Source organism: Rousettus aegyptiacus, unplaced genomic scaffold (assembly GCF_014176215.1).
Source record: "Rousettus aegyptiacus isolate mRouAeg1 unplaced genomic scaffold, mRouAeg1.p scaffold_m13_p_10, whole genome shotgun sequence".
NCBI lineage: Eukaryota > Metazoa > Chordata > Mammalia > Chiroptera > Pteropodidae > Rousettus > Rousettus aegyptiacus.
The window spans coordinates 79970626-79996567 of NW_023416285.1; the positions used below are offsets into that span (position 1 = coordinate 79970626).

Here is a 25942-nt window from a genome sequence, read left to right on the forward strand (position 1 = left end):
AGGAAAAGGAGGTACAAAATACACCACATGCTGACATGTCATTATCCATCAAAATACATCCAGATTCCTGGAGTTTGAAAATTCTGACCAACTAGAGAAATATAATAAAATGGAAAGTATAATGCCAACTAAACATGTAGGCTTTTCTCCTATTTAGAAAAAGAGAACTCAGTTCAAAAAGCTATCAAATATTACAGAAGAAAACTCCTGAATCTGAGGCCTGAATAGTTCTAACCACTTCCTAATAGTGCATTTGTGCTGGAAAATATTTTTATATACGAGGGCTGAATTTCAAATGTGACATTCAAAATAACCTCAGCATTTCATTTTTGTTCAATCAGTGAACTGAATATGTGATACCACTTCAGTAGTTAAATGGAAAGCACACATTTTCCCGTGCTAGAAAGGAAGCAGCTAAAAAGACAATATTTTGTTCCAAACTGTCTCACACGGAGATTTAATAAAAAGACACTCACCGCTGCCTACTGGAAATAATTTAATATATGTAGCATTTGGTTTAGAAAAATATTTTAGCTAAAATGCAGAACTTGATACAAAGTTTGGGCATTCCAATTTAATTTGCATTTTTTCCTACATAAAGGCTTTAGTGGTTTAGTAATATCTTTAAGTTATAACACAGAAAAAAATTCACATTTTCCAGCAATTCCAGGATAAGCCAATTTATAAACTCAAATAAATACTTAAAGTGTCCTTTGAGAAAACTGTGTAACTAACTGGACACACAGGAGAATACAAGGTAAAACGAAGGATACGAGGCATTCACTATGTTATAAAACATACACACGTAAGTACATTCTCTGTTTTTCTTGCCTTACCTTGTTTCTCAGAGAACTTGAAAGCTCCCACAGAGCTGGACATCCCTGGGCTTCTGAGCATGGTTACACATAGACAGTTCAGTAGCAGAGCCTGCTCTACAGCTAATTCTCAAGCAGCCACAGCCTTTGGCCCGGCTAAGCAAAATTGGGATGAGATTTTTTTTCAGCACAGGGCTCCTGCAATCAGGCACTTGTGTCCTTGAGAGCATAGTAACCGCGAATCAAGACACTACTGGCTAGAACAGCTCAGACCCCGTAATCAGATTATAAGCAGAAATGAGGCCTAAGGATGCTGAAGCTGACTGGACTCCAGCGATGAGGCCCTGGTGATATTGGCACTTCAAATCCATGGCCAAAGCACAGCACATGCTTCAGCTGAGCAGACAGTGCTATGACCTACCATCATCGTGTGTGTGTGTGTGTGTGTGTGTGTGTGTGTGTGTGTGGTCATAACAACTTCTCCATTACCCCAAAATAAACAAACGAAAGAAAAACAAACAGAGCTTCTCCATGTACTAGGAAGAAGGGAAGCTGCCTAACTATTCTCAGGCTGCTCTGAGTCTGGCTTTGGCTAAGTTAAATGAAATATTTCACCTAACAGGGAGCCAAAACCCCATAGTTAAGAGTTAAGATTTATCAACAACATACAAGTGAAATTGTGGGAAAAGGAAAGGCAGGTATTACTAGAGGATCAAAAATTTTAATCTAAATTAAGCATTATCTATTCGACTGCCCCCTGCTTTTTTTTTTTTTTATCTTTTAAAAAGACTTAATTTTTTTTAGAGCTGGTTAGGTTTACTACAAAATTGAGAAGGTACAGAAAGCTCCCATGTGGCCCCTGCCCCCACCCATGCATAGCCTCCCCACGATCATCGTAACTCAGCAGAGTGGTACACCGTTTACCAAGGATGCATCTACATTGCTACATCATGATCTCCCACAGTCCAGTTTAACTTAGGGTTCCCTTTTGGTACTGTACATTCTATGGGTTTGGACCAATATAAAATGACACATACTCACTGATATTATATCATACAGAGTACTTTCATTACCTTAAAAATCCTCTGTGCTCTGCCCGTGCATCTAACTACCCTTCTCCTACGACTACAGATCTAGAGTTGTGCCTTTTCCAGAAAGCCATATAATTGAAATCATACATAATATAGGCTTTTCAGATTGGCTTCTTTCACTTAATAATATGCATTTCAGTTTCTTCCATGTCTTCTCATGGCTTCAGCATTCGTTTCTTTTTTAGTGATCAATAATATTTCATTGCCTGGGTGGACCACAGTTCATTTATCCATTCCCATCCTGACAGACATATTAGTTGCTTCCAGGATTTGGCCATTACGAACGAAGCTGCTATAAATATGTGTATGCAGGTTTTTTGTGTAGCTTTCAGTTTTCGACTCATTTGGGTATCAAGGAGTATGACTGCTGGATTGCATATTGAGTATGTGTAGTTTTATAAGAAACCGCCACACTGTCCTCCAAAGTAGCTGCACTATTTTGTGCTCAGGAATGAGTGAGAGTTCTGTCACTCTACCTCTCTGCCAGCATCTGGTGATGTCAGTGTTTTGGATTTTTGCCATTCTTATATGTGTATAGTGGTATCTCACTGTGGTTTTAATTTGCACTTCCTTGAGGACATATGATGTGGGGCATCTTTTCATGTGCTTATTTGCCATCTGTATATCTTCTTTGGTGAAGTGTCTGTTCAGGCCTTTGGACCATTTTTATTCACTTGTTTGTCTTGTTGCTGTTGATTTTAAGAATTCTTCATATATTTTGGATAACAGTCCACAAACAGATGTGTCTTTTGCAAATATTTTTCCCGGTCGGTAGCTTTTCTAATTCTCTTGATAGTGTCTTTTGCAGAACAAAATTTCTAAATTTTAATAAAGTTCAGCTTATCAATTATTTTCATGAATCATGACTTTGGTGGTGTATACAAAAAGTCACGGCCACATTCAAGGTCATCTAGGTTTCTCCTGTTATCTCTAGGAGTTTTATAGTGTTTTATATTTAGGTTGATGATCCATTTTGAGTTAATTTTTGTGAAAGGTGTAAGGTCTGTGTCTAGATTTATTTTTCTGCATATGGATGTCCAGTTGTTCCAGCACCATTTGTTGAAAAAACTCTCTTTGCTCGATGTATTACTTGTGGGTCTCTGTTCTAGAAAGCCATGGCTCCTTGTACGGGACTCTCTCTCTAAATTTAGGAGCAGGGGTTTACTCTGTGTCTTTCCTGCTCCTACGGACTCAAGAAGTGCTTATTTTCAGTCCGTTCAGCTTTTTACTTGTTGTTTGGAGCAGTGACTCCCAAGCTCCTTACATGTGGAACCAGTAACCCTGGAGTTTCCCCTATGGCTGGTGGGTCTAAGCAGTGATAACGAAATTCCAAGAAAATATGCAGTAATTAAAGACACTGACACTTTTATAGCTAGAAAGGGCATTAAAGAGAAACTAGGAAAATGGTCCCATTAACAAGATGAGGAAACAGGGGACTAGAGAAGTAACTTGCTCATTGGTAGACTCGTGGTTAGTGATGGAACTGTAGCGTCTTGGGGAGGTGAAATCAAGATCATGATTGACCCCCACCAGAAGGCAGGGACCCTGACTATGTCCGTTTTTATATCTTTCGTACTGAATACTAAAGCTGGTGTATAGCAGGCTTGCAGTGAATGTTTGCTGAATGACCGTATGAAGTAATAGAATAATCTTTTCTCAAAGCTAGAGAGCATATTCCAAAATGATTTGCATTGATTTTATATCCTGCTTTCAAACCAGATCAACTTAAACAGATTTCTAAACTACAAACAACTTGAAAATGAAGAATTACATGCCAGAATAACTAAGGCATATCAACAGAAGGTACATCAGCGCTGGTTACTATGTGAGTCAATGACCATAGCTGGCATTGTCTCTATAGTAATGATTGCTCCAGCTCTTATAAAGTTAGAAGAAATGTGGCAAGTAGGGCGGTTACAGAAAAACGCAGCAAGGAACCACTGAAATACTGTAGATAACACTGTGGTGGAAACTTTATTAGGAGGTAGTGGCCAACTAGGAACAAAAAGAAAAAGGCAGCGTGGGAAGGAGAAGAGAAAGCAGAGTATGTGATGGCCGCAGCTGACTCTGGAAATGAATAATCAGATGGGGTAAAATAATAGCTATATTCATAAATAATCCATTACAAAGAATTCCACAGTTGATAAAATGTAGTCTCATTTGCTTGTCACGATTTATGTTCCTGAAAAGCACTCTGTTTACAGAATACTCAATTGAATTATCCTAAGTGAATCTAAATGTTTCTTCTGAATTATTAAAGAATAACTTTAGTTTAAATTTTTAAGTTGAAATTCCAGGATGGAATAAAAAGAATTTGGATATTCTCTTTAAGTTGGTATTGGGATTTTACTAGAATTACTTGCCTCAGCCATGAATTATGACATAAAGCACACAGATTTAAATATGGCTTAATTATTGAAAAGAAAAAACAGAAAGTTCTTTACTAAACTCTGAATAAATAATTTAATCTCTTTAAGTATCTAACGCACATAAACCAAATAAGACAGTAAAGAAATCTATATTTTATATCAGTAGAAAGTACCCATGACACTTTTCATTTACTCTCCAGTAATTATAATTAATGATGATGATAATAATAATTTTTATTATTATTGTTATTATTATTTTAGGTTGGCAGATTCTCACATGGGAGCTACAAACTAGGCAAACATTCCCTCACATCATTCTGTAGGTAAACATATTTTATTCATCTGTAGAGAAAATTCTAAATTGTAGGTGTGATTTTCTTAAATTTTAGGGAGAAGGTATCTCAATATAAAACTGTGATGTTGCTGTTACCTTTCTAACAATATCACTTAGCTGCCCACTCAGCACAAAGAAAAGAGATGCACAGAATTCTCTGCCACCGCGTCCACTTAGAAACAGTAACTTTTTCCATTTTCAAAGCACTATTGTCTTCCATATTCAGAAGCAATGCTTTATGGAAGTAAATATTTTATTGGACGTGTTTGAAGTTTTAATCTTTGAATTGAAAAGAAATAAAGCGAATATCTGAGTTGCTTGTAGATGGGCATGCAAAACCGTTTTTGGGGAGGAGGCATAAATGTGTGACTGAGAGGGGAGGGGGAGGTCACTCTTACAGGCCTGTACATCTCATGTCATGCCATACTACACGGGTGTGGCTGGAGCGAACTTGATGACCATGAACAGGCCCCTGGGATACCAGCACCCCAAAGTGGCATCACTGGACAACTGAATCAGGCCTTGGGAAACCCAAGACCTTGGACTGTGGGAAAATTGGAGCCGAAGGAGCCCTTCTGATCACGTGCTCTTCATTTTATAAAATGTTAGCAAGGTCGCATGGCTTATAGTATGGCAGTGAGAGGCTGGAAGGCCACATCCTCTCACTCTCCTTAGGACGACTCCCACATCCCTGATTAGCCCGGACACAGAATAACAGGGGCCATTGCTGTACTCTGGTCCTGGGTCAAAGTCAATCTCCCAGGGCGATAGCTCATGTGGGTTTAACTGGTAAGGGGTCAGCCTCACCCCAGGAGGAGGAGTTGAGCCAAGAGGTCCTGGTTGCTTTTAGCCAATCTCATATAATTTCTTGGTCTGGCTTTGGTTCCATAGGTGTTTCTCAAGCCAGGGCTGACTCCAGACATGAAAAGTAGGGTGCATTGAAGACCCTAAGGCGAAGACAGAAGTCAGCATGCCTGGTGAGTGTGGGGGTGTGTGTGTCGTGAAAACAACTGATTAGTCTATGATTTTTCCTTCTCTTACCAAGGTTCCATCTTATTGGAGAAGCACTAAAAGATTGTATGAAACAATGATGCAGTAATTCTACTTCCAGACACATTCCCAAGGAAGTGACTGAATGAATACAAGGCTGTTCACCACAGTTTTATTTATAAATCTATAAAACTGAAACCAGCCTATGAAGGAGAATGTATAGAAGCATGGGTAAATAAATCATACAAAAAAAACCTTGTTGGAAAGAATTAGTGATTTAGAAAATGTTTCATGACATATTACTTTAGAGATACACACACACGTGCCTTATCAGAAAGACAGCGAACAGACCAAAACATTTCAAGACTCAGAGAGAACTCTTCATGTTTTCCTCCTTTTCCAAAGTCTCCACAACAAGCATGAGTTACTTCTATGGTATTCACCAAAAACAATTAAGTACAAATAAAGATTGAAGGCAATAGGTCCCCTTGAAATCCCAAGGTTTAAGTCTTGGACTAAAAATCTGGGAGAAAATCACATTCATAAATGGAATTGTACCATAGACCTAAGGCATAGCAACTGTCCAATTTCTTCTACATGCATTTCTTGGCTATAATTGAGGCGTTGATCCAGACGATAGCCAGTTTCCTTACAATATGCAACGTAGTATTTCTCACGATCACACAAAGTACCTGGATTCATCCCCTTGCAAACTGGCGATGGAACCTACCTGTAAAGCCCCTTTACACCTTTTCTTCTCTCTCAGTGCTTCTCCATTGTTAATCAAACTTTTTTTTTTGCTAAAAAAGCCTTCATTGTCTCCTACCTAAGGATTATGAAAACTTGGGCAACACCTGAGATGCACTTCTGGGCCCATTCTAAGCATAGTGCCTACCACAGGGACTATGAATACTGGGTGAACGAGTGAATGTACGAATCAAGCGAGCAAGTGAGCAGACAAGCAAGGCAATCGCCTCCATGCTTCCTCATTCTTAGATTTTGCCTCATGCTCAGCCAATTCTATTTCTTCAATGGGCAGCATGAAGGAGAAGTGTTATCGTTCCTTCCTTACTTTGAGACTCCTACTAAAGTCTTGTCTTTCTTAAAATGTGAAGCAATGATGTGGAACACAAGTATCTGTGTGTGGGAAGAAAATGTTAGATTTGCCAGGGACATGATGGAAAGGGAAAAACAGAAAAGAGGATCCTCTATTCCAATAAGGGATAATGTTGATATGAGTCCAGGTAAAAAGGATCACCTCTTAAATAACCAAGGTCAAAAGCTTAGGGGACTAGATGACAAAGGATCAAGTTGTTAAACCCTCAGGGACCGCAGGACTGTGCACAGTTGTGGCTCAGGATGACTCAGAAGCGATTCTGAGGAGCCAGCCAGTCCTTCTGGATGCTGTTCTGGCTGACAATGCGCATGCAGCCCCGCAACTAGGGGCAGACGGACCCCAGATGTCATTATCACGGAAGAAGAAAGGGAAACAAAACCAATGGAAAGGGAAGCAGCTGAGTACCCCATGGGCAACTAGCCATTTTCTACCATGCCTGGTGTGGTGATGAAGAGAATAGAAGACTGAGACCTTTACTGACTCATCATCACAGGATAGGCGTGATGCTAAGTGCTCTGTGAAACGCATTTGGTCCTCACAAAGCCTGCAGGGAGATCCTATTACTATCCCCATGTGCAGATGAGAAAACTGAGCTACGGTGTGGTCTAAGGTAAATGCTCAAGCCTAGAATGACCACTTAAAATGTGTTTCTAAAGGCAAAACCACCTTTCCCTGGTCAAAGTAGAACCAAAGGTGCAAATACGCAGATGAAGTCACGATCGAGCGAGTGCGTGAACGTGGAAGCACTCGGAGCACACTACCTAATGCGCGCAGTAATCTTCAGATTGAAGAGATGCAGGCATGTGACACACTCCTGCCAAGGCCCGTGTGATGCCGTCTTGTGTCCCACTCTACAGGAAAATGAGCCAAAATGTAAATGGGCGAAGTGAAATTACGACTAACAGTTGTCTGAGTACTTTCTGTCGTGAGTTATTGGTTCATTCCTAAATTTAAGAAGTGTCACAGAACAATTTTAATGAAATCTACTGTGAGCTACTGAAGACGATGGATGGCTGGGCTGAAACTCCGGAGTGAAGGATATATTTTTGCAGCCAAGCGAAGGACTAGTTTGTAGGCTAGGAGCAGCCGTAAATGGTTTTCTCATTTTCTTCGGTGGATTTTATTTACGTGGACCCTGAATCTGGGGCAGGGTCACCTGACGTGAAGTAATCCCACCAGTCAGGAGCCCGTTTAGTCCTCTTCATTTCCCTTTCCTCACATACTCCTTATTCAGACATTCCGGGTTCCTTATTTTACTGTAATTCTCCTCTTGTGTGCATTGTGCAATGCTTCGTGAGTTCTGGTTAGCAGTAATCTTTAGGACAAGTCTGCAAATAAAATTTTGTGTTGCATCACTATGTAAGGTAATTTAAAATAGGCCAAGTAAGTAGAGATGAAAAGGTAAAAGTACTTTCAATAAGAAATATTACGACTTACAGATATGTCTTTATCAGATGTGTTGAAAGAGCCATGTCAGTCATGCTTTAAAGAAAGGCTTATTGCAATCCTCTAAATTAAAACGTGTATTATTATCTTTACAATGAATGTTCAAATGAACAATGTTAGCACTTGTAGTGAAAATTACCTCTAATCATTTTAACTTCTGGCTGATTTTGAATCTACGGCTAATGATTCTTAGGGAAAATAATCTAGATAACTTAGAGGAAGAGAGGCTGGCCAACTGTTTCTCAGAGCAAGAAAACACAAAGGTTAATCCCATGTTTAACATGTACACTGAAATAGACATACAATGGAATATTATTTAGCCTTAAAAAGGAATGAAATTCTGACACATGCTACAATACCAACACATAAAGTTTTGGTCCTTCAACAATGACTTCACGAATCAGTATAAATTTAGGTGTATGCTGTATAAAATCTGAAGCTGTATCACAGAACATCATAAGCTACAGAACACTGTATCTTTAGAGCGGCAGAGGCCCAAGCCTTGCCACCCCCTCACTGAGGGGGAACCCAGCAGGAAGGGGGTTGAGGCCACTGCAGTTCTCAAGGGAGATGGGAGGAGGCCCCTGCCAACTCTGATCATTTGATACTCACTATTTTATGGTTTTCACATGAACTGAAAGCTAGGAAATACTGAATCATCAGATATGAGAAATTTTTATGAGTCTAAAAATCCAGATGGTAGACAAGTAGATATATAAAATGACCGTTGGCACCTAATAGCTACTCTAGAGCTATACTTGAATGATTTGAAGGACAGAACTTTGAAAAAAAATAATTTCTGGGCTTCCTTCTCCTCCTTTATTAAGGACACTTTAATACAAACAACAACAATGGTAACCTCAACAACAGTAACAATACGAAAACCCAAGAAAAATTCAGCAACATGCCATTCCTAATATCTCCCGTATTTTCCACGAGGTTACGCTAACTGGTACCCAAGACCTTACCTAGAGTTTCAAAACAGGTTCCCAAAGCATTTGCTGATTGATCGGAGTGCCGGGAGGGGTGTCGATGAGATGTGACATGTCCATGCCAGTTTTAGCATGGGTGATAATCACCAGGAAAGCAGATCTTGTGTTCACAGAATGGCTGGCAGGGGAAAGTTATGACACGCAAGTCGAAGACATCTTCTACTATGCTTGTTGAAATCACTAAAGATAGTTTGCACCTACGAGCAAATTTAACATCTGATATCAAACTTTGGTATCAAACTTTGTGTGCCTCAGAGTTGCATAAAATGTTTGTTGAAAACGAAGGTCTCCCTAACCCAGAGGATTACGAGATGCTCCTAAGTTCAAAAACCACTCATACGAGCCATTCACGATAGTACGTCCATGATGCAGCAGGAAAAGTGAATCAGATGAGTTTGATGAAGGAAGACTTCTTGGAGGAGGTGACTCGCAAGCCTAGTTGTAAATGCAGAGAAGAGGGCTGGACGTGCCAGGAGGAAGATGTAACACAAGCCTGAGAAGCGGAATGAGAACGATGCTTGAAGGAGGCAAGAACGTAAACGTGGGCCACGTTCAGAAGGAACAGAGAGGAGACTGGCCGGGCCATTCAGAAGCGACAAGGAGGCAATGGAGAGCCTCCCGGAAAGAGGAGATTCCTCTGCCATGAAGAAACAAGGAAGCCATCCAGGAAGCCCGGGCAGAAAAAGGCTTTTCAGATTCTCTTTCCACCTGACACCAAGCTGAAACACACCATTGCTGCACAGTCTTTGGGCGGTGAGAGGCCACTTGCTCAGGAATGTGGATGTATTAGCCCAGTCATTTCCTAATATATGGCTTGCATGTCTCTTATCATTTCAGCCTTTGAACTGGGACTATAAACAGTGAAATGAAAAGCTTATAAACGCCTTTTTTTTTTTCGATTAAAAAAAAATCTTATTATCATGATACTACAACCCGGCCCATGTCTGGCAATAGTGCTAAATGAGCTTTGCTCTCCATTATCAGACAAGACCAGCCAGCCATCATATCACAGCCAGTGAAAGATTGACTGCCGAGGATGTGAGGTACAGGGGGAATTCAGTGTTGAGAGGAAGATGTAAATTGGAGGCTGACATTTTTCATTATCGCATATTTCTAGTAGATTCTCAGCCAGCTACCTAAACCCAATATGCAAACAACAAATGTCAAAGATTTCACCCCTATCCACCCCTGGCCCCAAACCACTCCTACCTCCTGCAGTGCATATTCACTCCATCTCCAGAACCCGTACCCTAGTCTCACACGGGGTTCGCTGAGCAACTACTAGAGGTCAGACACTGGGGTGGTCAGTATGCTGAAAAAATTGCTGCCCTCAAATGCACTGAATTCATAGTCAAGGAGAGAAAGTCACGTAATAAATTAAGGACAGAGTTCTGTACAGAGTGCCAAGGTCCTTTTCCACCTTGGTAACGCTGACGCCTTTGCAGTTTCTCGACATCCTTTTTATCTATCAAGTATATACATTTATTTGCCTTCCCCAAAGATGATGAATTCTTCCTGGGTAAAATGAGACAGTGTTCCCTCGAGCTATAGACCAACCAAAAGTACAAGCAGAGCTGAGACACACATTGCGGGACTGATGCAAGAACTTCCTTCCTAGAGCACAGAACATCTGTCTCTTCCTTCCTCCTCTTGCCTTCCCAACACCTGATGCTATGAGCGGAAGCATTTTAATAATGACAATGCATGAAACTGTCGCATCCTAGACAAATGTAACTCATCATATGACTTTTTACATTCACACTGTTTCATTATTACTTCATTGTAGCTAATCACTTATTGAAATAATTAAAGAAGAATCAACCATCACCAATTAAAACAGTACCATCTATTTGAGACAGGGATTAAGTAATTTTCCTCCCCTTATAAAGGCAAAACTGTTTCTTAACTTTCTAAAACCAGTGTCTAGCCTTCAAAATCAAATAATCTTTTGTCATTAAAACTTCAGACAAATATCTTTAAATTAATCAGAAAAGAGAATTGCCCGCTTGCTAGAGTTCTAACTTGCTCATTCAAGAGAAGTAGGACGTAAAAAATTCAAGCAATAGACTTGGAATTTATAATGCAGTAGACTTTTGTGCCTTCAAATCAGGAACTCATAGTTTATGTTCCAACGAGAGGCCCCTTCCCATCTTCTGACATCTTTGTGATGCATAAAAAAATGTGTCACTACAGAGGCTTCAATGCCCCTTCTAGTTCTGGACACAGCTGATCTTTTTCTCTTTATAATCGGCAGTGGCAGTCATTTTCCCCCTGGCCAAAAGCTCTCACTCACTGCCTTTCAGGGGTCTTCTAAAGTCCTAGTGGTGCTCAGCACCAACCTAACAGGTCCCTTTTTGTAGAGGTTACAAGTTCATGTGGACAAGTAACTCAAAGGGATAGCCCACGCCTTGGGGAGCCAAATAGTCAACAGAGATGGAAACAGATATTTAAAACAAGAAAGAAAAAAAAAAGAATTTCTTTAACCAAGAGGGCGAAAGTGAACTTATCTGTTCCCTGAAGGATAAGAAGCAGACACAGGTCAATTAAAAGAGGACAAGGTCAAAACAAACACCTAGCCACCATCACCTCAGACGTCCTTCTCCCACTGCAGTAAACGTCCCCACACAGACACCCAACTCACGTAAAGGGCAGGTGAGCTTTGCTACTGCGGGATTTCTAGAGGGAGAGGAGAGCCTCTCCCGGTGATGGTGACGGGCAGTTAGAAGAAGCTGCCCGTGGCGCTTCCTTCCGAGTAGGCCAACACCCGCACACTGTGCATGAACAGTCCACTCAAGGAAAAGAAACTTGTGTGTGGTCGCCTGCCACGAGATTAACTCAGGCTCCTCTATTTGTGCATGTCTCACCTGCAGCTTCGGTTCATGAGCCATAGCTAATTTCAAGAACTTGAGCAAATCTGAACAGAACCTTCAGTTTAGAAAAGCACCACCTTCCTTGGTCTCCAGCTGTGGAAAAAACTCAAAAGAGAAAATTTAGCTTAAAACCATTCAGGTTTTCCCCTCGGGTGCTAAGCTGTGGCTATTAAACAGCAACACTCATTAAACCTTATTACTGAAGAGAACAAAGAGGGAGAGGAGGGAATGTAATGAATGTAATTTTGGACAAGAAAGTTATAATGGAGAGGTCATTGACGAGCTCATTCAAATGAACTCTACATTTTTTAGAGGGCAACAAAAAGTGACTTGTCCAAGGTCACTTAGCCTATGTGTGACAGCCCAGAATCCAGGGCTCCTAGGACTCTCCTCTTTCCTTTGGACAACCTTGACCTTACTGCCTGGTGAAATTTCCTCTCACCCCCACACGACCTCAGCACTAGAAAGCCTTTACTAGAAAATAAGAACAAGACCTAAGAGTCTCCAAAACATTTTTGATTAAAAGGACACCATTAACCGTTTCTTCATAAAGACCACACTCCACAAAATAAGTCCTGACACAGGACTTGTTAGAACAAGCTACACAATAAGTGAATCTCTAGGAAAATGAGATAGATATACCCCTCTGTCCTTCGGGAAGTCACCTCCTGTTTTCCATCTGTACCAGAAAGTATGTCTGCCAAGGACAGTGCCTGTCACTACAGTGCACTAGAATTAATTGAGCAGTACTAGGTCATGTCTCTAGGGTATGGGCTCTTGGGCTCCTTACAGGATGCAAGTCCACTGTCACAGCTCTGCAGGCCTGTCCCCAGACGCCAGCCTTCTCGGCCTGCCTAATAAGGCAACGTGCAAGTTGACTGGCTGGCTTATAGGTCACCCACTGTTTACCACACAGACTCTGGGCTGGCAAGCAAAGCCAGAGTCCACCTTTTGGCAGACAAAGGGTTACCCTTTGCCAAAAACTCTTAAAAGCCTGCACTGTTAGTGCATTTACATAATAATAAACTCAGCTGGTGGAGCAAGCCAGACTCTAGACACCGGGTCCTCCTGCAGGGTTAAAGAACCTTAACTTTAGCTGTGGCCTGAGGGAGCAAGGCTGTGCAAGGGAAACTTCTCTGCAGCTGTCTTTCTGCCTCTGCAGTTGCTCCCTTCTCACAGCCCCTTCACGAGCTCCTTCAGAGGATCACAGAGTCCTGATCTGTGGAGCAACTTGTTTAGCACGCCTCCCGACTCACGGAGGCACCCTGACTTCGAAAGAGCCACTGGCTGTCTCCAAACAGATTGCATGTCCTGGATCCTTAAGAGAGGGTCACTGGGGCAGGTGCAGGACCAAGCCTTCGCAGCGCAGAAAATCAATATGCGCCGTGAGAAATAAACTGCGTTTTCAGATAAGGAGACTGAACTGTTGGCCAAACCATGCTTGAATACAAACACCCATTATTTTTAATCCTGTGAAGGCCTGGCCTTGCAGACTCTCCCCTCCTGGGGCTCCTTGGACTTCTATACATATAAGGAAAAGAATACAGCTATGATGATTAATTGCAGCACAGTCATAATTGCACAAATTTCCTTCAGCTTTTAGCCATGGGTCTCCTCGTCATTCAGAAGGCATTCTACCCACTGGTTCCCCAAAATGTGATCTGTCCCTGCAGAGTACTGGGCACTGTCAACAGACTGCTACGCTGAGCCAGCGTGTGACGCTGAGCCGGAGCATGATGAGGGAGGGTCAGGGAGCATGAAACAGCAGACCTGTGAGGACGGCACTCACCGAACCACTAGTCCTGAGTCACACGTGAAGTCAAATATGTGGTCAAATTATGTGATTATGGCAAGCAAAAACTAGTCTGACAGCCTCACTCTTCCTTCAGGCTAGTGTCCAGCATTAACTTCTTTGTATGTCATAGACCATCCCTTTACAACTTCTCAGAGCCCCAACAGCTCACACGTAACAGCCATTCTTTGCTTCTCAGAGGAATGGACTTGAATGTCTGAAACCAGAGTTATGAATAAACGGATGTTGTATCACACTACCTGATATCAAGCTATACTACAAGGCTACAATAACCAAAATAGTATGGCGCTGGCATAAAAACAGACACATGGATCCATGGAACAGAATAGAGAGCCCAGAATAACTTCCTGCCTATATGGTCCATTAATCTATGACAAAAAAAAGGCAAGAATATACAAAGGGGAAAGGATAGACTCTTCAATAAATAGTGCTTGCTAAACTAGACAGATGCATGCAAAAAATGAAATTAGACCATGTTCTTACATCATACACAAGAATAAACTCAAAATGGATTAAAGACTGAAATGTAAGACCCAACTCATAAAACTCTTAAAAGAAAATGCAGGCACTAAACTCTCTGATATAGAATAGCTCTTAGTAACATTTTTTTTCCCCCTGATATATCTCCTGGGACAAGAGAAACAAAAGAAAAAAACAAACAAATGGGATTACATCAAACTAAAAAGTTTTTGCATAGCAAAGGAAACGGTCAACAAAACAAAAAGACAACATACAGAATGGGAGAAGATATTCACCAATGGTACATTCAATAAGAAGTTAATACCCAAAGTTTACAAAAATCTCATATAACCCAACACCAACAAAACAACCCAATTAGAAGATGTGCAGAGGACCTGAATAGACATTTCTCCAGAGGATATATAGATGGCTAATAGACAAATGCTCAATGTCAATAATCATCAGAGAAATGCAAATTAAAACTACAATGAGATATCACGCACACCTGTCAGAATGGCTATCATCAATAAATAAAAAAACAAGTGTTGGTGAGGATGTGGAGAAAAGGGAACCTCATACACTGTTGGTGGACTGCAAATTAGCACAGCCACTATGGAAAACAGGTTTCTGGTTCCTAAAAAAATTAAAAATACAACTACCTTATGACCCAGCAATTGCACTTCTGGATAGGTATCCAAAGAAAACCAAAACACAAATTTGAAAAAGATATATACACTTCTGTGTTCATCGCAGTGTTATTTACAACAGCCAAGATATGGAAGTAATCTTAGTGCCCATCCATTAGCCAACTGGATAAAGAAGATGTGGTACACACACACACTGGAATATTACTCAGTCATAAAAAATAATAAAAATCTTACCATTGTGAAAACATGGATGGACCTAGAGGGTATTATTATGCTAAGTGAAATAAGTCAGGCAGAGAAAGACAAATACGGTATGATTTCACTTACATGTGGACCCTAAAGAACAGAATAAAGGAACAAACAAAACGGAAGCAGACTCACAGATGCCGGGAATAAACTGCTGGTTGCCAGTTGGGAAGGGGGTTCAGGGGATGGAGGAAAAAGTGAAGGAATTAAGGAGTACAAATTGGTAGTTACGAAAACAGTCATGGGGATGTAAAGTACAGCACAGGGAATATAGTGAATAATATCGTAATAACTACGTACGGTGCCAGGCGGGTAGCAGGCTTGGTGGGGGATCACTTCGTAAATGCGCGAAGCCTGACTGCTATGCCGCACACCTGAAACTAATATAAAATATTGACTGTCAACTGTAATTTAAAAATTTTTAAAAATTTTGGCGAATGGGGTGGGGTGGGGTGGGAAACCCAGATGCCTATTCAAGGCTAGCATGTTGGGGTATAAATTTTAGACCAATTTTTAGTTTTCACTGAGCAGGTTTACCTATTCAGTCCCCAGGGGATTCTCTAATAGAGGTGTTCGGCAATCCTGTCAAGACATTCAGAGCAAAGGGCAACAACGAGAGATGTGGGATAGTTAAAACCGAACGCTTGTCCTTTAGCCCTGTGGAAGACGGCCTTGGAAAGCAGAGTTTAAAAAAGTAACATCAACCCCCATATCGTCCTGACATGACTTTACTCTAAAGGAATCAGCTTGCACTCGCCTTTACAACCTCTAAATTAGGCAAAAGTAGGAGAGGAGCCACAGGTGGCCAACAGGTGTGGCCAGAATCTGGCCGGTGTAGAGTTGCTCTAGGCCCCTCCAAAGGCAGATGGAGTCAGTCAGCAAGTCAGCTGCCGCCTCCAAGCCCTGAGCTGGTTGGCTTTTGTGCTTATTTGACTCTCAAGCAACTAATTTCCCATTATTTAAGGCCGAGTTATAGAGGACTGAAATACTGTTATTTCCTTTTCTTCTTTAACTGCCAGCTTTTGGGGCTGTTTGATTCCTAATTAGTACTTCCAGCAGAGACTGGGCCAGGAACAGAAAAGTTGGTGAGACAGCCCAGCTGCTGGCTTAGCGCTAAGCCTCGCCAGCAAGTTCTGGCAGCCAAGGCCCCTTGAAGAGGATGCTGCTGCCGCAGCAGGGAAGGGGAGGCGTGGCAGGTGACCTGGAACTCCCTTGCCATCCCCACGGGCCAAACCTCAGAACGTTAGAAGTGGCAAACTGAAGGTAGTAAAAAATAAAACAAAAGAATTAATTTCTCAAATAATCAGCAATGACTACTGAACTAATCTTAAACTTATTCTAATTAAATTTAATGTGGTAAAAGAAAATTCCTCTTTCAGTCCCTGTGACTCACTTCTTAACAACAAACGTCTTCCCGGAGTTACCCTCCCACAGGCATTTCTCTCTGAAGCTGGGTTGTCCAACAGGTTTTCAGAACAAGAGAACTATTCACAGACTTGATTATATTAACCCAACTGACACTCAGTTTCAAAGGTATATATTTAGTCGGATCCAATTAGCAGGACTAGAGCCACTGCATTTCCCCTCTGAAATTAAAGCTGTGTCGATTACATGGGTAGAATGACGGATTTTTATCAGCTCTTTTCCTCTTCAATTTAATATGTACATTACACCTTCTTAGCTATTAGCCCATATATGCTATTTGGTTGGGTGGCGGAAAGTGATTTTAAAATGGTTAAAGACTAAATCTTCATTTACTATATACACATACACATATTTATTTATATAATACTTTATTTTTAAATATATTATCAGGCTATTTTTATGGATATATTTTTAACCTGGACACACGCTTCCCCTGTTAAGCTTATAACAGGCTGATACAGCATTAAACGTCTTGCAGAACCGAATTAGCTTGGTCATAGTTATCCACATTAAGAGTATTATTAGCTCCAGTACTAACCTTTCTTTTAAAAAGAATCCATTAAAAAGGTGATTTCTTAACTGCACTATGTTGTCCCCTAGTGGCATAAAGGAATCAATGCACTTTCCAAAGTTGATTTTACAAACAGCATCCTTAATAGAAATCCTCAAGCCATTTTGTTTACAGCAACTTTAATATCTCTGAGATATGTAAGAGCTAAAATGTCAGAAAATTACTTTATCACTTATTCAAGAAATATGTGTTGAGTAACCTATAGGTCAAACCTTGTTCTGGGGCCGGGAGACAATGAGAATCAGTGAAAAAATTCTGTTCTAGTAATAAACTGTTAAAACAAAAGTATAATATAATGTCTCACATACCCAGTGGCCTTTCAAGGTATGTGAGATTTATATTATGTGAGTTAAATATCAAATACTCTGAAAATGCTGTTGATATTGTATTGTGGGCGTTTCTTTTCAACTCCTTGTCTGTCCTTGTCACCGCTCCTTGGGCACGCCCAGAGCTGTCCACCCTATGCCCTTGACAAGTATGGACTGTAAATATCCATGGAGTAAAAACCAAGGAAGCTTTATCATCAGCTAAAGAAAAGGGCTTCTGCTGTTTTCAGTCGTCCATATTATAAGCTCAAATATTGATAGTTATAAAAATGAGGCAGTCTCATAAAAAAGTAATAGGTCTACATATATAAACTGGTACAATAATGTCCCACAGTCACATAAACATTATAATGGTGTAAACATTCTATATAGAATCTCACGTCTGACAAAATAATACATTCCAAAGTCATAGAACACTATTGTTTTACTCCTCCCAGCCCCCACCTCTTTTAAACTGGCAGTGTCAGAACGAATAATGTTCCTGAATATGTGAGTTCTTACAGACTATCAGGTGCTACAGGACCTACCAGGGCAGCGGACAGCACCCTTATACCAACGTGGACCACTGGCCATGGCTGCGCGAAGCTCCATGCTGAGAAGGGTCCTTCCCCACCCACTTGTGGGGAGGTCCGAGAGCTCTGGGCGGGAGGCAGGCAGGACAGAGCACCTGCCCCAGCATCCGGCCATCCCCGCCGCTTTACGCCAGCCCCAGACACTGCTCTTACGCTCAGGGCACATTAAGACGGTTCTTGAAAACAATGTTAATGCTTTTAGCAGTTAATTGTCATAGACACATATTCCATTTTTAAACATATTGTATATCTTTAAATATGAAAATAAAGCCACTTGAGTGCTTTATAACACAATGCTCCCGAAAGCCGAATACATGTAGAGTTCCCTTTACTACAATTCCTAAATTTTAATTCCACCTAAACTATCCAGGTGCTAGTCACAGTTCTGTGTTGCTAAGATCCTTCTGGTTAATGGGGAGGCCTCTGTGAGGGAGATTTAAATGTCAAGAGGTCCACAAATACAGGGTAGTTATGTGGAAAAGGGCAAATGGCATTTGCAAGACCTACTAGGATCCAAATTAATAGTAAGCATACAAAACCATGGTTAAAATATACAAAATGAGCTTTGTTAGGTACAATGTTCTCTTAGAAAAGCCTAGTTGATTTTCAAGCAAAATATGTGTGACTATTATATAAGTCCAAACAAAATTCAATTGATTTATCTAAATGTTTCTTTCATGGCCAACGCTTGGATAAAAGTTCATTCTATGCACTTATGTTCTTCATTTTTAGTGCTAGAAAAGGGTGGTAGAAATAGTCTAATTTCAACTCACTGTCTAAATTCAAAGGAAAAAATCTCATTTATTGATTCGTTATGCTGAAGTTTGAAACAAAAGCAGGACTTTGGATAATCAAAGTCACATTGAAAATGATCAAGTATAGTTATCCAGGCTTAAACATACCTTGAAGAGTGTGGCCCTAATCTCTGTGTTATCCCTAAAAATTTTGATAACAGTCATGCTAATATTTGTATAGTTACAGGGCACTTTGAAAAAAGGGGAGGTTTCATAAGTTTATACTGACTGTATTCAATAATGTTTTGTAAAACTTTCACACTATTTTAAAAGTACAAACAAGGCACACACTGTCCCAGAGTCTTTGCAGGCCCTGACAGGAGCTAATAGTTGAAAGTAAACTGGTAAATTCCTGAAGCTTGCCCTCAAACCTTCACATGAAGAATATAGGCAGTTGTCCCTGAGTACTCAAAATATTTCAGTTGTGAAAATCTGAGGACATTTCTCCTTCCCTGCTCTCCAGGAACTTTCCAGTTCAAGGGAACCCATGCATGAGGTCCCCAGATACCTCTCCATCAGAAACCAGGTTGTCTTCACTCAACTCTGACCAGGCTGGTTATCAAAACCCACATATGTCAAATGCCTGCTCCTCCCCACTCAGCCTGCTTCCTCCTTGATCATGCACAGATATTCACAGTGCTTGGGAGATTTTCCTCCAGCCTAAATCCTCTGAGGAAAAGAATGATACATTATGGAAGTTCCTCAATTAGCAACATGATATTTTAGACAACGTGTCAAATTTTATTAAGAATACTTAACACCAAGCTTATATTAAGCTATAGTTAATACATAAATTACACAAACTCTATAGTTCTTTTTTTTTCCCCCTTAAAGACAACATGTTGTTAAATGTACTGATTGCGAACCCTATCCTCGGAGATCCAAGAAGCACTTTTATTAATGTACACCCAGTTCTGCAAAGCTTGGTTGTCTTCTCACCCAGCCACTGCTGAGAAGATGCTGAGGCTTCTGAAAAGTTAAGGCCACACTGAGGGGAGAGGGGAGGAGGGGCTGGTCCAGGGGCGGAGAACTCCTTCATGTCCCCTTAGCACAACTTCGCAGCCCTATGTCTGCTGAACCAGGAACGGGAAGTCCCAGCCATATCTGGCTCCTTGATGGAGTTGGGGATTCTCGTGGATGGTTCCCTAGAGGCAACACACACTGCAGCCAAGGCTTGCTGGGCACGGCGTGGAAGGGGCTCCTGGACTTCAGCCCACGCCCACGGAGCATGAAGTGTCCCAACAGCAATGACACTTATCTATAAAGGACAGTGAACCAGGAACGTACTGGCAATAGTTATTCAGTTGAGCAATAAAGAAAGAGCATTCCACTCATTCTACTAACCAGTTTCTTGACGGGGAAAGAGCAATGAATAACGTAAAAACCGAACAAAATACCTATGGAGGGAGAGCTTATAAACTCATTTTTTTTTCAAGACAAAAATAGATATTGCACAGAGCAAAAGCCTACACTTGGCTCTCGATTTCAGTGCTTCTGCCTCTACCCTGATGGGCTGTGTGGACATACCACTGTCACACACACTTTCCCCAAATGCCTGGTGGTTCTGTGTGATCGTTCATGCTCCACCGTCCACGGCCCTCAGCACAGCACGAGGCATCAGGTCACCGTGGTGGAGCGCAGAAGGCTGTCCTGCCTCCAGCACCCCCTGCACTACCTGGTTTCCCTTGACTGGAGACAAGTCCGTGGCCACTTGGGAAAGGACTACTGTTCTTCCCACCCTTAAGGCCGCAGAGCCCGAGGGCTCATTGCTCTTCGGGCCCTGCTCGGACGGCCCAGAGCTTCCTTTTCTGTGGCGTGCATGACGAGGCAGTGGGTTTCCTGTCTGAGAACCAGACGCGGGTGGCACCACAGGCCCCTTCCCTGTGGGAACGCCCCCTCCCCTGGGAGCGTGGCTGTGAAGGTGGACTCTGCTGCTGTGCATCCATCTGTAACTTGTCTTTTGAAAATTCCTTTCCCTTTGGATGCAGAAGTGAAAGCATTTTTAAACTCATAGCTAAGGGGGTTGGAAAATGTTGCCACAGATAATGAGGCATCAGGGTGCAGCCAGAGGGGGTCACCTCATCCTCTCCTGCACTCGCCCCATCCTGCTTTCTTAGGTAGGAAACCCAGTTCTCACCCAGTGCCAAATACAGCAGTCATCACACAGTAAGGATAAATTAATAACATCATCACTTTACACTTACATAGTCTTTAACTCCAAACAAAGTCCTTTCACTAGCTCATTTAATCTGCACACGAATGGACATTGGAAAGTGTTTGATAATTTATGAAGTGCTTTGGTCTAGTTTCACGGGAATCCGTTCCCATCCACAGATGAGGAAACTGACCCCCAGACAGGTTAAAATGCAGGGCTTGTGAAAAATGGGGAAAACAAAGGGTTAACGGATGGGTTCTGTAAATGTGGGTATGTGACTGAGCGAGGGCTGTCTGGTCCCTGAAAGCCACACAACTCCCCCAATTCCTGCCTGAGCTTTTAAGGGCAGAGAGGACCAACCTGAACTGCAAATTCATGCTCACGATCATGGCTGCCCCCAGATCTCTCTCTCCTCCTTCTCTCTCCAGCTTCAAGGGAGACTTGTAGACATTAGGGAAAGTATAATTTCCATGTGTTCTAAAACCCGGCGGCAACTACCTTCGGGGTGGGTGAGGAATAGGGCACGGAGATGTGTGTCTGGGGCTAGTGGGATAAGCTCTATGTCTTCTCATGAATCACATGAAAAGCCTATCAGGTTTTAGTCACAACTGCTGTCTTCCAGTTTTGGCGATCGGGGCTGTTGTAGACACTGGACTCTGGCTCAGGAAAGGGTGAAGTGGGAGAGAATAGATTGAAACAAGATTCTCGCTACATTCTTCGGGTGACAGATTTGGAACATGAGCTAATGCACACACCAGCCTGGCCAAAACTGAACAAAAACAATGCTATCTGCAGCTGCCTCGGGGCATCGTTCTGAGCACAAAATAGCCTCTCCCGGCTCCATCTCAGCAGCCGCTCAGTTATTTTATTTTTTATTGACGCAAGGGTGTGGATAATCCTTGCAGGCCAATATGTCATTTTGTTTAACTTCAGAAATATTTGATCACACTGATTTGGCAAAGAGAAAAGTGTTCTACAGCAGGAATATTTCATTTCTGCAATAACTAGTTTGAGCAAGTCAAGGATGAGACACAGAACGTGGGCCCCAGACTGCGGGGTCCGTGCCTGACACCTAGGTCAACACTTAGCTCCTCAGCCTGACTTTGACCTTGGGGCACACTCACAGGGTAATAGCTGTTCTTTCCTCTCGTCTGGAAAATTTAGAACAAGTTCTGAATCACAAGAATCCTTTCCTTTCTTTTATTCATTCTCTCTCTCTCTCTCTCTCTCTCTCTCTCTCTCTCTCTCTCTCTCTCTCCCCCCCCCCACCTCCCTCCCTTTCCCTCCCTTTCTCCATCTTTCTCCATATTACCATCCTTAGTTTGGAACTTTTTGTAGTCTTCTAGCAGGAAGCAAAAATAACAAAATCAGTTCCTAGACAGGCACACAGACAAGATTTGGGTTTCCACGAGATGCAAGAACCATGGCCTATCGGGTGAATGCAATTTACAGTAAACAAGAAAGGATGCCCGGCGAGTAGAGTATTGTTCGTTAGAGCCCTCTCCTGCGCGCTTTGCTGCTCTGAGTGGCAGAAGTGGAAGTGGGCAGGAGATCATGTACATGCAGCCCATGCATGAACTGATAAAATAGACTATGCACAGCACAAAGGATACTCTACTATTTAGTGCTTTGGGATGGATGAGATTCTTACAGAGATTGCTGACAACTTTAACTAAATTTTGGTCATGAGTTATAGATGACACAGACTAGAAACCAGAAGGGGACCGTCAAATTCGCCCAGGACCTCCAGGTACAAAGACCTTTGGGGGCTGGAAGGGGCTCCAGAAACCCTCTGGTTTCCTCGTTCTCCACAGTGGCTGACTATTAAGAGTCTCGCAAGGAGACCTAAATTCTCCCTATGCCCCAGCCACAGCCGAGATGGGTGCCACAGAAGCTCCAGGTGGCCCCCAGGCTTGGGGATCCCCAAGTGATTCGGGGTGCAGCCCAGGGTGAGAATCACGGCTCCTGGAACCTTCCCACTCCAGGGGAGATGCACAAGTTATTAAGGTGTCATGAACCGTGAAGTTGAGACTAAAAACTCACAGCTTCTTTTGTTAAACACCCGCATCATTTACATAGTAAAGTTGGTTGCCTCGTGGCGCATTGAAGCAAATGTCATCAGAGAATATGTGATTTAAATTTAATCAGTCCTAAGCCTTGGAGAGAAGGGTACCCCCTCACACTTCATAGGGTGAAATTACGATGAAAACACAACGAAATAAGTTCCTAGGGAGCCAGGGAAAGGAGGAGATGGGACAATGAAAGACTGGCCTAACTAACATCCCACAGTTGTGTCTGCATACTCCTCTCCCCAGGGACCACCCAGTAGAAGGGGTTACAGTTAGAAGGACCAACTAAAGCAAATGACACCAATACCTATCGTGATTACGGGTCCGGTCGATCTCTAACACTCAGATCGCGAGCGACTCACTTCCAGAAATCAGATATAATATAACCCCAGGACACAGGCACTCCCCTGAAGTCTGCGATGTTCCTTCTTGAAAAATCCCTTTTCCTGGCTCACTTCTCTCTGTCATTAATATACATTACTCATGTGCTGACTTGAGAGGTTTACATTTTATTGTGGTTTTCATTCTCTGCCTCTCAGAAACATGTTACTACAATTATACAAGTTTGTCATCCAAGGAAAATAGCTCACAATACCAGCATAAATACGTTCCCAGGGCAAAGGCATAAAAAAATTCCCCCCTGGAGTTTCCCTTTGTTTTCCAAAACGCTACACGCCATGTTTTAATCTAAAACCAGTGCACACGTCAGATTTACCGAAGCCCAGAGTTGGAGCTAAAAGTGATTATAAAGATCAAAATGTGCTATTCTTTATCTGCAAAATGGATGCTTAGCTCTAAACCATTATCAGGTAGAACTGCGTTCTCATGCATCTCTCTAAAAGAGGAAAAGCATTGAGGCTGGCGGAGCTACGTGCATTCTTTCACCCTAGCACACAGCCGCTTCTGGCCCCAGTTTTGGGAGGGAGTCAAGCCTGATTCAGGATTGAACCTGTGGCTTTCGGCTCTGATGTAGCAGCAGGTGACGAATGCAGATGATACGTAACACACAAAGCAGCCTGGAGGTTAAGGGCTTGGGCTCTTCAGTAACAGACAGGAGGCTCAGACCCCAGCCAGCTCTGGTGTGTGCTGGCTATGTGCCTGTTAGGTCCATCATCCCCACTAATGATGAAAGCTAGAAGGTCGTTCTAAGGATGCAGGACACTCACGTCTGTAATAGAGAGCTTGGCACAGTACAGGCTGCTGTAGATACCATCACCAGGTGGCATCGTCTGCCGCTCCCCACCACACTTCCCTCTTTTCTTTCCCTCTCTGTCCATTTCATCTCTTCCCCATTATGCTCTTTCCCGAGGCAAATACACAGATTCCTTTCTAATTTATCACCTGTACATTTAATGCTCGCTCGGACCATTATCCAGTTTGCTCTTCTAATTGTTCCTCTTTTTACCAGTTCACGACAACAATCATCACTACAAATTCCACTCGGCCCAAATCTGCAACACTTTTGTTATCTGGTGATAGGCGTGGCCATGTTCTCTCCAAACATGTGGCCCTGGGTTATTAGGTTATATTCCCATCTTTTAATGATTTATGGAGCAATTAGCAATCTGAAAAACCCACAGAAGAAATGTGCCGTCCATGCCAATGCGGTTTGGATTATTCTGCAATGATTTACAAACAAGGAGGACATCGTGGGGTGTTCCACAAAGCACTCCCCGACATGGTACGTGTTCCGACAGCACTGGCTTGCATGCCTCGACTTCCCTCCCCGGCTCCACAAGCCCAGAGAGACGGAGCTCTTTCATAAAGGGGCTGTGGCAGTTTCAGTGTTCACCACCGGAATGATTTGTGGAGGGGGAAAAAAAGACAAATGTTTCCATTCGTCAATATAACACACATGCCTGTGGGATCGTGCCTTCCAAGAAAAAAACATGTAGACTGTGTGAATTTTAAAATGCAGTTTTTATGGCTTTGCCATAACATGTTTAAAGATACAAACTGTCAAGTCTGAAAGATGGCTAAATCTAATTCTGGAAAGAAAGAAGGAAGAGATACAAAAAATTTATTAAAATTTTTTTCATTCCCATTAAAATGATAATGCAGGATTTCTTAAGGCCTGACTGCTAGAAGCTCAGAATGGCGTGCTGAGAATTCAGTGAAACAAGTGCCAAGCTGGACATAATTGTTGACATGAAAGGCTCTTAGTCTCAGGGGAAGGAATAACTGTGAAAGGACCCCACAAATCCTGCCCATCTCTCTCATCCTCTTATCCAACACAGGATGGAAAAGCAAATAATATTTCTAACCCTTTATTCCTTATAAGGTAGAAAAATGGGGGAAGAAAAAAGGGAGAGATTAGTAATTTTGTTTTTCGAAAGACTAAAAACAACCATCTTTGTTTTTCAAAGAAGGAGTTCTGTTGTGTGAACTAAATAAAATAGGTGCTAACGTGCAGCCTTTAAAACCCCAAAGTGAAAAAACATGGCAAGTAAATGCCTGAAGTCTCAAACACAGTAAAACAGCTCTGGCTCCAAGCTAAAAATCTCCTAAGAATCATGACATAATTTATGGTCAGACAGTTCATCAAATGTCTTCACTTGGAGTTTTGAAACATACTTGGTATTCATATTTAATGGAGCAGCTGGCTGGATCAGGGGGAAGGTGATGAAATGGTGGAGGAATGAGCAGAGGGAACCTTCCTGCTCGGAACGCTCACAGCATCTTACTTAACCAGAGTACGCATCCAGGGCCGGTCAGACCATGATCTGAATAAAACATATATTGAAAAGCACATTTAATGGGCACCCGAGGCATATGTTTTCAAATGACCTAACTGTTATTTTTGGATTTTCACTCAATTCATATAAAATTATACTGCTAATA

The 25942-nt window shown here is 42.0% G+C and overlaps 1 protein-coding gene across 12 annotated transcripts in view; it reads right to left on the minus strand.

Annotated features, from left to right (window-relative positions):
• SVIL (supervillin) overlaps positions 1 to 25942 on the minus strand; it is a 205317-nt gene that overhangs the window by 91544 nt on the left and 87831 nt on the right. Inside the window, exon 1 of one of the 12 annotated variants that reach the window (XM_036228072.1) lies at positions 15490 to 15513. The exons of 6 other annotated variants lie outside the window; for them this stretch is intronic. Coding sequence is in view for 5 of the 6 variants with exons in the window: in XM_036228068.1 (XP_036083961.1) it covers positions 837 to 897 (61 nt within the window). In the remaining variant the exon portion in view is untranslated. Of the gene's footprint in view, positions 1 to 836; positions 1614 to 15489; positions 15514 to 25942 lie in introns of those variants that run through there. 5 more of the 12 variants (XM_036228068.1, XM_036228069.1, XM_036228070.1 and 2 more) reach the window with 5 other exon arrangements.